The 14,350-nt window shown below is 43.1% G+C and overlaps 1 protein-coding gene across 1 annotated transcript in view; it reads right to left on the reverse strand.

The window, feature by feature from the left end:
- Positions 1–761: 761 nt before the first annotated feature.
- The window catches only part of LOC141128109 (vomeronasal type-2 receptor 26-like), a 29,302-nt gene continuing 15,713 nt past the window's right edge, over positions 762–14,350 (reverse strand). The window contains exons 2-3 of the mRNA XM_073615197.1: positions 1,073–1,948; positions 762–823 (exon numbers count right to left, since the gene is read on the reverse strand). Coding sequence (XP_073471298.1) covers positions 762–823; positions 1,073–1,948 — 938 coding nt within the window. The remainder of the gene's footprint in view (positions 824–1,072; positions 1,949–14,350) is intronic.

A 14,350-nucleotide genomic window follows, 5' to 3' on the forward strand; every position in this document is an offset into this window, starting at 1 on the left:
CCCAGATCTTTCTCTTCTTGGGTCCCTCTTTGGCACTTCTGGCCCCTCCCTTCTGCTGAGTGCCCCCACAGCAAGTGGCTTTCTATGGGGGTACTTGAGCTGAGCCACAGCTCCATGTGTCCATTCAGACATGGAGACGCATTTCAGCCCCGCCCCTTCTCTCTCCTCATTGGCTCACTGACTTTGACAGCAATGGAAGCCAATGGCACTGCACTGCTGTCTCAGCCAATGAGAAGGGAGAGTCTGTCCTGTAACATTGCTGGGTTGAGATGGCCTCAGAGAAGTATTAGGGGGGGCGGCTGCAAACATAAGGTTTTTTTTTATCTTAATGCATAGAATGCATTAAGATAAAAAAACCTTCTACTTTACAACCACTTTAAATTAAGGGCTTACATTTTCTACTGAATAAGGCAATTATTCTGCATATCTATATCAACCCCTGGATTAAGGGCCTGTAATACAGTAATTTACAGCAATAGTGAGATATTTTGAGGCAAGTAAAAAGTGTCTCAGCAAATGGAAGTTATTTGTAAATATTTAAAAGATGCATAAAGTAATCACCCAGAAAAAGGAACCATATTAACTATATTCAATAATAATTTTCTACAATTAATATAGAGTTAAGTGAATAAAACATGATTTTGACACCTTTACGGTTACTACAACACCAAAGTGTAAAAGAACTAGAAGCTAGATTTTTAATAGGAAATTTAACTGGTAGTATTAAAACATACTCCTTTATAAATGTATATCTTTTCTTTTCAATTGATTTTATATTTTATTTGTTTAATAGAACTTTCAGTGTTGCATGTTTCTCTAATATCTGTAAAATAAAGAGAGCAAAGTAACAGTTTAAATAATTGTATTGCATGAAAAAATAACAATAATAAACCTTTGTGACAATAATTTTTTGGAGAACCGTTTCTGCCCAATGAACCCTACAGAAAAATCAAATTCGATGTATAAGTGGAATGATGAAGTGGATCTCCATTCAAATTCAATGTAATCATTTATAAACAAAAATTGAATAAGAAAATTTATTGTCGGGTTTTGGTTTGTTTTACTATTTTACTTTTTGAATTTAAATCTGGCCTCACCAGGATAATGTAACATTTAGGAGTAAATATGCAAACCAAAATGCCTAAGTTGGAAGCTATTATAGCAAATATCTCTACAAGCACAATGTTCTTCCCTGAAACACTCATATAAGCTGGGATAAAAACAATCCATACACTGCAGAACACCAGCATGCTGAAGGTGATGTATTTGGCCTCATTGTAACTGTCTGGTAAATTTCTGGCCAGGAAAGCCACAAAGAAACTCACAGCTGCTAGAAGTCCCATGTAACTCAGGAGTATGGAGAATGCCAGCATAGATCCTTCATTACACTGAATAAGAATTTTATCAGCATATAGGTCAGTGTTCATTTCTGGAAATGGACAGGCGGTCAATAGCCAAATTACGCTAATTAAAACCTGGATAAATGAACAAAGAAGAACCAAACTGTTTGATATTTTTACTCCAATATATTTTCTCAAGAAACTTCCAGGTTTGGTGGCCTTGAAGGCCATGTAGACCATAATAGTTTTGGCTAGAATGGCAGATACAGCCACAGAAAACATGATTCCAATGCAGGTCTGACGAAACATGCAGCTTATAGGTCCAGGTCTACCCAAAAACAAAAACACACAGAGGAAGCTCAAGAAAATGGAGACCAGGAGAATGAAGCTCAAGTTTTGGTTATTAGCTTTGACCACTGGAGTCTCTCGAAATGCAATAAAAACACAAAAAATAGCAGATGTTTTAACCAACAGTAAAACAGAAATAACTGAGACTGTGAGAGAAACCGGGTCATTTCCATAAGACAGAAATTCAATGGGTTTCGGTACACACTGATTGTGATCATTTGGCCACTCCTCTTCTGAACACTTATGACACAAACTTTTATCTAAAAAAAAGTGTACAGTGTGAAAAACTAATGCAAGATCTTTATTTCAAACACTATATTTACTAACAGTTAGAAGATAAAAACCATCCTCCTCTCCAAAATGCTTTCCACCATCTCCCGAGGGTCAGGTGCTAGATGGAAAGGGAGTCATCCTTACTTCTAATAGACCAAATGGAAAGAATACACAGTATTACATCATGAGTATTCACCCATCTAAGGGCTTCCCTTAGATGTGTGTAGTAGAATGACAATAAAGCTTGACTTGACTTACCACTGACGCATTTCACCAACACGGACTTAAATGTAACCATGCATTCTTAGTCTGGGACTTTCAGTTTGGTTTTATGAAATAACGTTGTGAATACTGATGAAGTAATCAGAATGCTACAACATGTTTTTACCTAAAGAATAGTTTTTCACTAAGGTAATAATTCTAATAAAATCTGAGGTTTATCTAGTCATATGCATTAAAAAAAAACACACACTACTAATTATAGATGCACACTATATTTAGATAAGTTCATATGCTTTTTCTGGGAATCATTTTAAATAATATCTAACAGTGAATTAAATCAGCAGAAATGTTTTTATGTTATCAGGCGGTAATAGAATAGGGAATTTTAGAGCCTCTGTTGGTGACAATTAGTATCTGTGAATTTTTTGACAAGATCTTCCCATTTTTCCTTTCCCCCTTTATCATTGACTCTTGGGCAGGAAGCTGAAGAAATCTCCTGGGGCACTGCAATAAAAAATTGAAACCGTCCCACATTTTCGCAACAGAAATGATTTTAGCATTTTTTTTCTGAGTTGGAGAGATCTCTCCTGAATCCCTGATATTTGCTAGCAGAGAAGAAGGTAAGAGAAAATACTTTTAGACAGAAATAGCACCTACTCCTTTCTTAGGAACCAGTGACAGCAGAAAGCTGTCATATATAGAAGTGGTATAAATACCACTAGAAAAGCCTAGGTTCAGTTCAAAACTGTTGACTCGTCCCTGGCTCTGACATGGGGGAGCAAAAGCCCTGGTTCTACCAAGATGGCTACAGACACAGTAATACATTGTGGGGCTTATTTACGAAAGGCAAATAGGTTGTTTACATTGCAAGTGTCAGTTGCTCAGCTGGGAAGTGACTAATCTGTGGAAGGGAACCAGAATGAAGGCTGGAGCGCTAGGTTAACAACCTTCCATCAATGACGCAATGGTCCTTCTGTATAAGTCCATTTATGTCAACCATACCGCCCTGACACCTTTTACTACCTCTATTGTTTTACAACACAGTGGTAGAGAATTTTTTTTACAGATAGACCCCCTTCCAGCCAGTTTCCAAAAAAGAAAACACATAAGAGAGGCTATAGAGTAGTATGAGGAAGAAAATGGAAGCAACAAAACAAAATGTTACAGACTGTAAAAATATGTCAGAAGTCAAAAAACTACTACTGTGTCAAGGACTTAATTTTGCCCCCTCAAATAAACCCAACCCCTACCTTTTGTGTTAAGATCTTAAAAGATATATACAAAGCCTGACTCTAAAAAGGTTCTTTCAGGTCAAAACGGCAAAAGAAAATCATTCCCTTTCCATGAATCGGGGACTTGCACCCACACCTTACCCTTCTTGCCCCATATAATTTCATTTTGAAGCTGATGTTATTGACACATTTGAACAACTATACCAAGAGAGCTCTTACGAGGACTTCAGCTTGTACACCCAACATCTCATTGCTTCTCCCCCTATAGTGCACGCTTCACTTAAGACCAGATCCATTTTCTACACAAAAAAAAAAAATAATTTAGGCTACTTAACCTCTATTGAACATCAAGCACTTCAAAATCTCATGTACAACAATATCATCATCATGACTACCGATAAGAGAGGGGGCATAGTTATCTAAGACAAAATAGATTATATAGCTGAAGCCTACAGATTATTTTCAGACACATCAAGTTATGTCAAAAAGACCCCCTAACTAAATACAAAATTGAGGCAGACTCTTTAGTAAGTTGTGCCATAGATAGCAGTATTATACACAAGGTTGAAGCCTCCTTTTTGTGTAGGAAGTTCTACCAAACCACCTACTTCTACTACAGTATATACCCAAGATCCATAAGAACCAGACAACTCCCCCTGCCTGCAATCATACATAAGGGACAGTATCCATTTACTAGAACTGTTACAACCCTACAGATAGGAACCTAGTTATTCATGGGTGTCCTTAGACGTCAACTCATTGTACACTTATTGTATATTCCCCACCAATTTGGTCTTTCAGCTTTGAATAATTGTTTGTATACAGACTCTTTCATAAATCAGAGACAACTTCATCTTAGAGGGCAGAGAATTTTGTCTCACACATAATTATGTTAGTATTAGCAATGGATAAGTTTAAGTGATCGCCATGGGTGTAAATTTTGCAGCTTTGTATGCAAATCTGGCTATGGGATTTTGGGAATCCCAGTACATATGGCACAACAATTCCTATACAGAAAACTTGATATTTTTTGAGAGGCACATAGAGGACATTATTATCATCTGGGACAGTCCTGGTTGCAGCATTTGTTGAACACTGTAACAGAAATCCTATTGGATTATCTTTTACGTATGTCTTGGATGCAGAAAATCTAGGCTTTTTCGGACCTTGAGTTAGGTCATGAAGATAATACTATAATATCATGCCAAAACCTATAGCAAACCGACTGCGGGTTATTCCCTATTGCATTCCAGTTACATAGTTACATAGTTGGTGAGGTTGAAAAAAGACACAAGTCCATCAAGTCCAACCTGTGTGTGTGTTTTTATGTCAGTATTACATTGTATATCCCTGTATGTTATGGTTGCTCTTGTGCCCATCTAATGCCCTGTACACACAATAGGATTTTCCGATGGAAAATGTGTGATAGGACCTTGTTGTCAGAAATTCCGACCTTGTGTAGGTTCCATCACACATTTTCCATAGGAATTTCTGACACACAAAGTTTGAGAACTGGCTATAAAATTTTCTGACAACAAAATCCGTTGTCAGAAAGTGCCACGCAGGCTCAGAATCAAGCAGAAGAGCAGCACTGGCTATTGAATTTAATTTTTCCCAGCTCATCGTACGTGTTGTATGTCACGGCGTTCTTGATGTTCGAAATTTCCGACCTGCTTTGTGTGACCGTGTGTATGCAAGACAAGTTTGAGGCAACATTCGTTGGAAAAAATCCCATGGATTTTGTTGTCAGAAAATCCTATCGTGTGTACAGGGCATAACAGTTTTTTTAAATTATCTGCTGAAACCACTGCCTGTGGAAGAGAATTCCACATCCTTACCGCTCTTCCAGTAAAGAACCCTCTACGCAGTTTAAGGTTAAACCGCTTCTCTTCTAATTTTAGTGAATGGTCACGTGCCTTTTTAAATTAAGTTTTATTCCTCTAATGGGGTCACCAGTACGGTATTTGTACATTGAAATCATATCCCCTCAAGTGTCTCATTTCCAGAGAGAATATGTTCAGTGCTTGCAGTCTTTCCTGCAGCTGAGATACTCCAGTCCCTTAATTAGTTTGGTTGGTTCTCTGGGCTCTCTCCAGTTCCATCCTTCCTGACGACCGGTGCCCAGAACTGGACGGCATACTCCAGGTGTGGCCGGACCAGAGTCTTGTAGAGTGGAAGAATTATCATTTTATCTCTGGAGTTAATCCTCTTTTTAAAATGGAAATGGTATACCACGCTAGTTAGAACAGTGATAACTACTGTGAAAAAAAGCAGTGACACAAAAAAACATGAGATATAATCATGAACACAAAAGTATAAAAACAATAAGGTCGCGCTAATCAAATAAGTGTAAATAAACCACAAAATATAACATATGAACCACAATGTGTAAATAAATATAAACATATATATTGTAATAGTGAGAGTCCCTGTCCCTATGGAAATGGAGCAAAAATGGACACAGAGTTTGCATGTTCCCGTGCTGCAGAGCTACAGAGCGTAGATTTGAAAAGGGAGAGAACTGCTCTGGCAGCTTTCTCCAGATCTTGCTAGTTCCAGATGGGGCTTTGTAGTTTGGAGATCCCTGAGAGTCTTGGGTGGGACGGGATCTCCAACCCTGTGTCCAGGTCTTGTGGAAAGCCAGCAGGTTGTGTGCCCAGGTGAGCACAGCCCTTATAAAGAGGGACTGGTGAGAGCAGTGGGGGGAAGGAAAGTGGAGTGTGAGCAGCTTGCTATTGCTGGTGCTGTGTGAAGACAGACCTGTGTCTGGAAAGTGGTCTGCCCTGTGGGAGACTGCAGCCTATTAAGGGGGATTATTTGCCCAGGGACTGGGAAAGGCTGGCCAGCCTTGAGAGTCGGGAAGACTACGGAAGCCAGTGAATCCTGGGGGCCGGAAAGAATCCACTCTGTTGAGAGCAGAGGAACTGCTGAGAAGAGAGCCAGGTGGCTCGGTATGTTTTCCTTATTTTGAGTGCTAAATGAATTTAAACCCCTGCTTGGGAATTCTGAATGGACCTTTTTGCTTTTGTTTTTTCACTTAATAAACATGGGCTACCAGGCCCTTAACCATAATGCCTGTCTGATGTGGACTCACCGCACAGAAAAACGCATGTATCACTTGAGCTAAACACCCCAATATCACAATATATACAGTATCTCACAACAGTGAGTACACCCCTCACATTTTTGTAAATATTTTATTCTATCTTTTCATGTGACAACACTGAAGAAACTACACTTTGCTACAATGTAAAGTAGTGAGTGTACAGCTTGTATAACAATGTAAATTTGCTGTCCCCTCAAAATAACTCAAAACATAGCCATTAATGTCTAAACCCCTGGCAACAAAAGAAAGTACATCCCTAAGTGAAAAAGTCCAAATTGGGCCCAGTTAGCCATTTTCCCTCCCCGGTGTCATATTACATAGTTACATAGTTACATAGTAGGTGAGGTTGAAAAAAGACACAAGTCCATCAAGTCCAACCTATGTGTGTGATTATGTGTCAGTATTACATTACATATCCCTGTATGTTGCGGTCATTCAGGTGATTATCTAATAGTTTCTTGAAGCTATCAATGCTCCCCGCTGAGACCACCGGCTGTGGAAGGGAATTCCACATCCTTGCCGCTCTTACAGTAAAGAACCCTCTACGTAGTTTAAGGTTAAACCTCTTTTCTTCTAATTGTAATGAGTGGCCACGAGTCTTATTAAACTCTCTTCTGCGAAAAAGTTTTATCCCTATTGTGGGGTCACCAGTACAGTATTTGTAAATTAAAATCATATCCCCTCTCAAGCGTCTCTTCTCCAGAGAGCATAAGTTCAGAGCTCACAACCTTTCCTCATAACTAAGATCCTCCAGACCCTTTATTAGCTTTGTTGCCCTTCTTTGCACTCGCTCCATTTCCAGTACATCCCTCCTGAGGACTGGTGCCCAGAACTGGACAGCATACCTAAGGTGCGGCCGGACCAGAGTCTTGTAGAGCGGGAGAATTATCGTTTTATCTCTGGAGTTGATCCCCCTTTTAATGCATGCCAATATTCTGTTTGCTTTATTAGCAGCAGCTTGGCATTGCATGCCATTGCTGAGCCTATCATCTACTAGGACCCCCAGGTCCCTTTCCATCCTAGATTCCCCCAGAGGTTCTCCCCCCAGTGTATAGATTGCATTCATATTTTTGCCACCCAAATGCATTATTTTACATTTTTCTACATTGAACCTCATTTGCCATGTAGTCGCCCACCCCATTAATTTGTTCAGGTCTTTTTGCAAGGTTTCCACATCCTGCGGAGAAGTTATTGCCCTGCTTAGCTTAGTATCGTCTGCAAATACAGAGATTGAACTGTTTATCCCATCCTCCAGGTCGTTTATAAACAAATGAAATAGGATTGGTCCCAGCACAGAGCCCTGGGGAACCCCACTACCCACCCCTGACCATTCTGAGTACTCCCCATTTATCACCACCCTCTGAACACGCCCTTGTAGTCAGTTTTCAATCCATGTACTCACCCTATGGTCTATGCCAACGGACCTTATTTTGTACAGTAAACGTTTATGGGGAACTGTGTCAAATGCTTTTGCAAAATCCAGATACACCACGTCTACGGGCCTTCCTTTATCTAGATGGCAACTCACCTCCTCATAGAAGGTTAATAGATTGGTTTGGCAAGAACGATTCTTCATGAATCCATGCTGATTACTGCTAATGATATTGTTCTTATTACTAAAATCTTGTATATAGTCCCTTATCATCCCCTCCAAGAGTTTACATACTATTGATGTTAGGCTAACCGGTCTGTAATTCCCAGGGATGTTTTTTGGGCCCTTTTTAAATATTGGTGCTACATTGGCTTTTCTCCAATCAGCTGGTACCATTCCAGTCAATAGACTGTCTGTAAAAATTAGGAACAACGGTCTGGCAATCACCTGACTGAGTTCCCTAAGTACCCTCGGATGCAAGTCATCTGGTCCCGGTGATTTATTAATCACTGTGTCATGTGACTCATTAGTGTTACAAGGCCTCAGGTGTGTTAAATTTGGTGTTATCGCTCTCACTCTCTCATACTGGCCACTGGAAGTTCAACATGACACCTCATGGCAAAGAACACTGAGAATCTGAAAAAAAGAATTGTTGCCCTACATAAAGATGGCCTAGGCTATAGGAAGATTGCCAAGACCCTGAAACTGAGCTGCACCATGGTGGCCAAGACCATACAGTGGTTTACCAGGACAGGTTCCACTCAGAACAGGCCTTGCCATGGTCGACCAAAGAAGTTGAGTGCACGTGCTCAGCATCATATCCAGAGGTTGTATGTGGGAAATTGACATATGAGGGTCAGCCTGTCAGTGCTCAGACCATACGCCGCACACTGCATCAAACTGGTCTGCATGGCTGTCATCCCAGAAGAAAGCCTCTTCTAAAGATGAGACATAAGAAAGAAAGCCCGCAAACAGTTTGCTGAAGGTAAGCAGACTAAGGACATGGATTACTGGAACCATGTCCTGTGCTCTGATGAGACCAAGATAAACTTATTTGGTTCAGATGGTGTCAAGCGTGTGTGGTGGCAACCAGGTAAAAAATGCAAGTACAAGTGTGTCTTGCATACAGTCAAGCATGGTGGTGGGAGTGTCATGGTCTGGGGCTGCATAAGTGCTGCTGGCACTGGGGAGCTAAAGTTCATTGAGGGAACCATGTATGCCAACATGTACTGTGACATACTGAAGCACAGCATGATCCCCTCCCTGGGCCACAGGGCAATATTTCAACATGATAATGACCCCAAAAACACCTCCAAGATGACCACTGTCTTGTTAAAGAAGCTGAGGGTAAAGGCAGTGGAGTATTTAGGTTTTGTGCTTCCCTAGGCCTGACTAAACGCATGCACCCCCCTAATTTAAATATGACCCACCCCATCCTGCCGAGGCCACACCCCTTCCTGTTTAAGACCCACCCTATCATCTGTAAACAACACCCCTTCCTCTTTAGGCTCATTTTGCACCTTTCAGGGGGGAACGGGTACCTGTTTCTGACAGGTACCCTTCCCCACTTCTGGAAAACTGCGCTGTCCCCTCTGAAGTTTGCCCCCCCTCCTCCTTCCTCCACTGGGCCATTCAGAAAGTGCAACGTGCTTCGCACATGTGCAGTAGGGAACCGGTCGGTTTCCCTTACCATGAATGATAGTGGCAAAAAACGAGAGCCAATCCGAAAATCGGCTGAGGTGTCGACATCGCTGAATCCCTGGACAGGTAAGTGTCCTAATATTAAAAGTCAGCAGCTACAGTATTTTTAGCTGCTGAGTTTTAATGCTATCACAGGGGGGGGGTCTCACTGTGCCCATCAAACGCAGTCACTGTGCCCATCAAATGCAGCCACTGTGCCCTTTAAACGCAGCCACAGTACCCATAGTACCCATCAAACGCAGCCACTGTGCCCATCAAATGCTGCCACTGTGCTATCAAATGCAGCTTCTGTGCCCATCAAACGCAGCCACTGTGCCCATCAAACACAGCCACTGTGCCATCAAACGCAGCCACTGTGCCCATCAAACGCAGCCACTGTGCCCATCAAACGCAGCCACTGTGCCCTCAAACGCAGCCACTGTGCCCATCAAACGCAGCCACTGTGCCCATCAAACGCAGCCACTGTGCCCATCAAACGCAGCCACCGCGCCATCAAATGCAGCCACTGTGCCCATCAAATTCTGCCAGTGCCCATCAAATGCTGCCAGTGCCCATAACACTGATATACTTTATTAAATCATTGTACCTGCTGTCCTGGGGGTTTCCCTCATTAAGGCTCCACCTGTCACCTGTTGGTTATGGGGGCGCGAGTGACACACGGCGCCCCCCCGCATGAGAGAAAGCCCCCCCCACCCGTCTTGCTGATTCCCGGCTCCCGCTGCCGCCTCCCGCACACATGCAGGGCACGGCGGCCAGCTTTCTGTAGCGGCGCCGTGGTGTATGGGCGTGCTTGTCAGAGGGTGGAGGCGTGTATCTCACGCCCCCCTACTCCGACAAGCATGCCCATACACCACGCGCCGCTACAGAAAGCCAGCCGCCGTGGGCTGCATATGTGCGGGAGCCGGGAATCAGCAAGACGGGTGGGGGGGCTTTCTCTCATGCGGGGGGGCGGCCCTTTTTGCCGCCCCCCGCAAAGTGCCGCCCTAGGCCTAGGCCTAGTCGGCCTAGGCCAAAACACAGCCATGGGTAAAGGTGATGGACTGGTCAAGCATGTCTCCAGACCTGGACCGTATTGAGTATCTGTGGGGCATCCTCAAACAGAAGGTGGAGGAAAATAATGATGGCCACACAAAATGTTGACACTTTAGGCCCAATTTGTGCATTTTCACTTAGGGGTGTACTCACTTTTAGGGATGAGCCCGATGTTTGAGTCGAAAGTAAGTTTGACTCAAACATCGGGTGTTCGCCTGTTCGCCAAACAGCGAACAATATGCGGTGTTCACGGCAAATTATGAGACACTAACATGAAAAATCAAAAGTGTTAATTTTAATGTATATAAAAATTATTGTCATAAAAAGTGTTTGGAAACCTGGGTCCTGCCCCAGGGGACATGTATCAATGCAAATTTTTTTCTTACAAATGGCTGTTTTTTCCGGAGCAGTTATTTTTTTTTCTAACGCTTAAAGTGAACCAGGGGGGCCCCGAATCAATATTAAGGGGAACCCCAAACCGCGTTCCAGCGGTCAGGTGGACGCAGAGGTGACTCCACACACCAATCTCTATGAGAAGCCAGGAGCCCCAGTGCGTCCTCCGGCCCCATTGTGGGCAACTGCGCATGCGCCGGGCAACGTCATCGGCCAAGCCAAAATGACGCAGGCTCGACAAGGGGAACTCCCCATATGCATATGCTTGGCACTGCGCCCTTAGTTTTGGTCTCCTATGGACGAGGCTGGCCATCACTCCTGGTGGTTTCCACTGCACAGCGCCGCACATTCGGTTTGATCTTCTGACCGAATGTGCGGCGATTGACGGGAGCTTGGAGACCTCCGGGTTCCTATTGTCCCCGTCTCTGCAGCTTCAGCATTGGCCGGGCCTCGTCTATCCGGGCCTTGTTTCGGCGCATGCGCGGAGTTCCCCTTGCCGCGCCTGCGTCGTTTGGCTTAGCCGATGACGTTGCCCGGCGCATGCGCAGTTGCCCGCAATGGGGCCGGAGGACGCCGGGTTGATTAGACCGGTGGCTTCCGGTCAGGATGTCCCTATTTATGGGGCCGGCTTCCTGCTCCATCGTGAGACATACAACCTGGCAGCAATCTAAGAGGACGGAGCACTCCCAGATCCTCGTGTTGTTACTGTGGGGTAAGTTTAGCTGTTGGTGCCTTTTTCTGGCATGATCTCCTTTCTATGCAAATTATTATTGATCTTGCATTTTATCGTTATTTTCCTTTCTGTTTTCTTTGTATATTAGAACTGCAGCCCATACAAGCTACTCTGCTTACCTACAATCACTTGTTGTGACATACATTTGGGAGGCCCCTGCTCCTGTTTGCTGTCTATCCGACTTCCTTTCAGATATATTTTTACCGTTGATCGCTGTCAGCGATGCATTGATTAAATTCACTACTGTGAGCATTTTTCTTTTCTTCATATCCATTTGGTAAGCGGTTTTTGGTACAAACTTGTTTAATATAGACCCCATCCCCTCCTCTCCTTCCCTTTCCCCCCTTTTCCCCTCCCCCCTCCTCCCCCCCTTCTTTCCCTCTTTCCCACCTCCCCTCCCTCTTCTCCCCCTTTTTTCCTTCCCCCTTTTTCCCCCCTCCTCCCCTCCCCAGCCTCCCCTTCCCTCTCCCGTCCCTGTCCCCTATTGTTTGTCTGTGTGTTCCTTTCCCCTCAGGCCCCCCCCCCCATTTTTCCCCTCCTGTTTTGGGTGTAAATTTGAAACACCTTTGATCATCTACGATCGTAATTTTCTGGTTCTACTTAGAATTTACTCATTCACTTGTTTACCCTAAATTATATTATCATACGTTCTCACAGGCCTCGTTCATAGGGGGCCCCACTAGACCACCAGTCTGTGCTGTCCTTCCATTCGAGACCTTAATCTTTTATAGGGCCCCTGCCGTGCCTCACCTTGGGTAGGGCGGAATTTCTAACCAAGCTGTCACCCATACTTTTTTATAGTTTACATACTGCGAATAGCTTTCAATTACTGTGATTATGATGTTTGCTTTCTTTGTTTGTATGTATTTTTAATAGAACCTCTAGCTCCTGAAGAAGCGTTCCTTGTCAACGTGAAACATGTAGAGCAATTAGAGACTACACCACCTTGGAACACCAGACCTGCAGTACTCTCTTAAATTCAACTTTACAGGGGAAGTGTACCCTTTCTTTTACCCGGAACTACTGGTTAAATTGTCTGTACATAGCTATAGAGAATTATCTAGGAGACTGCAGGATAGGATTCATTATGGTGTATCTAACTGAGTTGTATGCCTATATCAGATGTGTTTTTAAACTCTCATGTCTATTCTCTGTGTTTTTGTATGCTATTAATAAAAATTAAGTTTTTTATATTTTTTGTAGTCTATTATGGTTGTGCCCTCAAAGTCCCATTATCTAGCCCCTTGATGCCTCCTACATGTTGTCGGGGACGTTGGCACAAATAATATTAAAGTACCTACAGAGTCACCCTGTATATTAGGTACTTCAATACTAGGATCTCCCTTTTGTTACAGGTGATGAGCAGTGCCTGGTTTTCTCCACACATACCGCTTAGAATTTAGGCCAAAAAGTTCTATCTTGATCTCATCAGACCAGAGAATCTTATTTCTCACCATCTTGGAGTCCTTCAGGTGTTTTTATCAAACTCCATGTGGGCTTTCATGTGTCTTGCACTGAGGAGAGGCTTCCGTCGGGCCACTCTGCCATAAAACCCTGACTGGTGGAGGGCTGCAGTGATGGTTGACTTTCTACAACTTTCTCCCATCTCCCGACTGCATCTCTGGAGCTTAGCCACGGTGATCTTTGGGTTCTACTTTACCTCTCTCACCAAGGCTTTTCTCCCCCGATAGCTCAGTTTGGCCAGACGGCCAGCTTTAGGAAGGGTTCTGGTAGTCCCAAATGTCTTCCATTTAAGGATTATGGAGGCCACTGTGCTCTTTGGAACCTTCAGTGCAGCAGAAATTTTTTTGTAACCTAGGCCAGATCTGTGCCTTGCCACAATTCTGTCTCTGAGCTCTTCAGGCAGTTCCTTTGACCTTATGATTCTCATTTGCTCTGACATGCACTGTGAGCTGTAAGGTCTTATGTGTGGCTTTCCTAATCAAGTCCAATCAGTATAATCAAACACAGCTGGACTCAAATGAAGGTGTAGAACCATCTCAAGGATGATCAAAAGAAATGGACAGCACCTGAGTTAAATATATGAGTGTCACAGCAAAGGGTCTGAATACTTAGAACCATGTGATATTTCAGTTTTTCTTTTTTAATAAATCTGCAAAAATGTCAACAATTCTGTGTTTCTCTGTCAATAAGGGGTGCTGTGTGTGCATCAATGAGGAAAAACATGAACTTAAATGAAGAGACTTAAATGAAAACAAAGAGTGAAAAATGTAAGGGGTCTGAATACTTTCCGTCCCCACTGTATATTGCAGAGACCCGACAATTCATTACAGCCGCGATCAGTTTTAAATGACATTTTTTCCTTTCGAAATGTCATTTTGCTGTAGTACTGTTCTAAACACGGGAAAATGCACCACTTTACAGACATACTATAGACACCCCCCCAGGCATGATATTTAAAGGATTATTTATTTTTTATTGTTTCACATTAAGCATTATAAAAATCACTGCTCCTGAAAAAACGTCCATTAAAAAAAAAAAATTTTGCATTGATACATGTCCCCCGGGGCAGAACCCAGGTCCCCAAACACTTTTTATAACAATAATGCCGTGTATACACGGGCGGGCTTTTCAGCA

This window comes from Aquarana catesbeiana, linkage group LG01, assembly GCF_042186555.1.
Source record: "Aquarana catesbeiana isolate 2022-GZ linkage group LG01, ASM4218655v1, whole genome shotgun sequence".
Classification (NCBI taxonomy): Eukaryota; Metazoa; Chordata; class Amphibia; order Anura; family Ranidae; genus Aquarana; species Aquarana catesbeiana.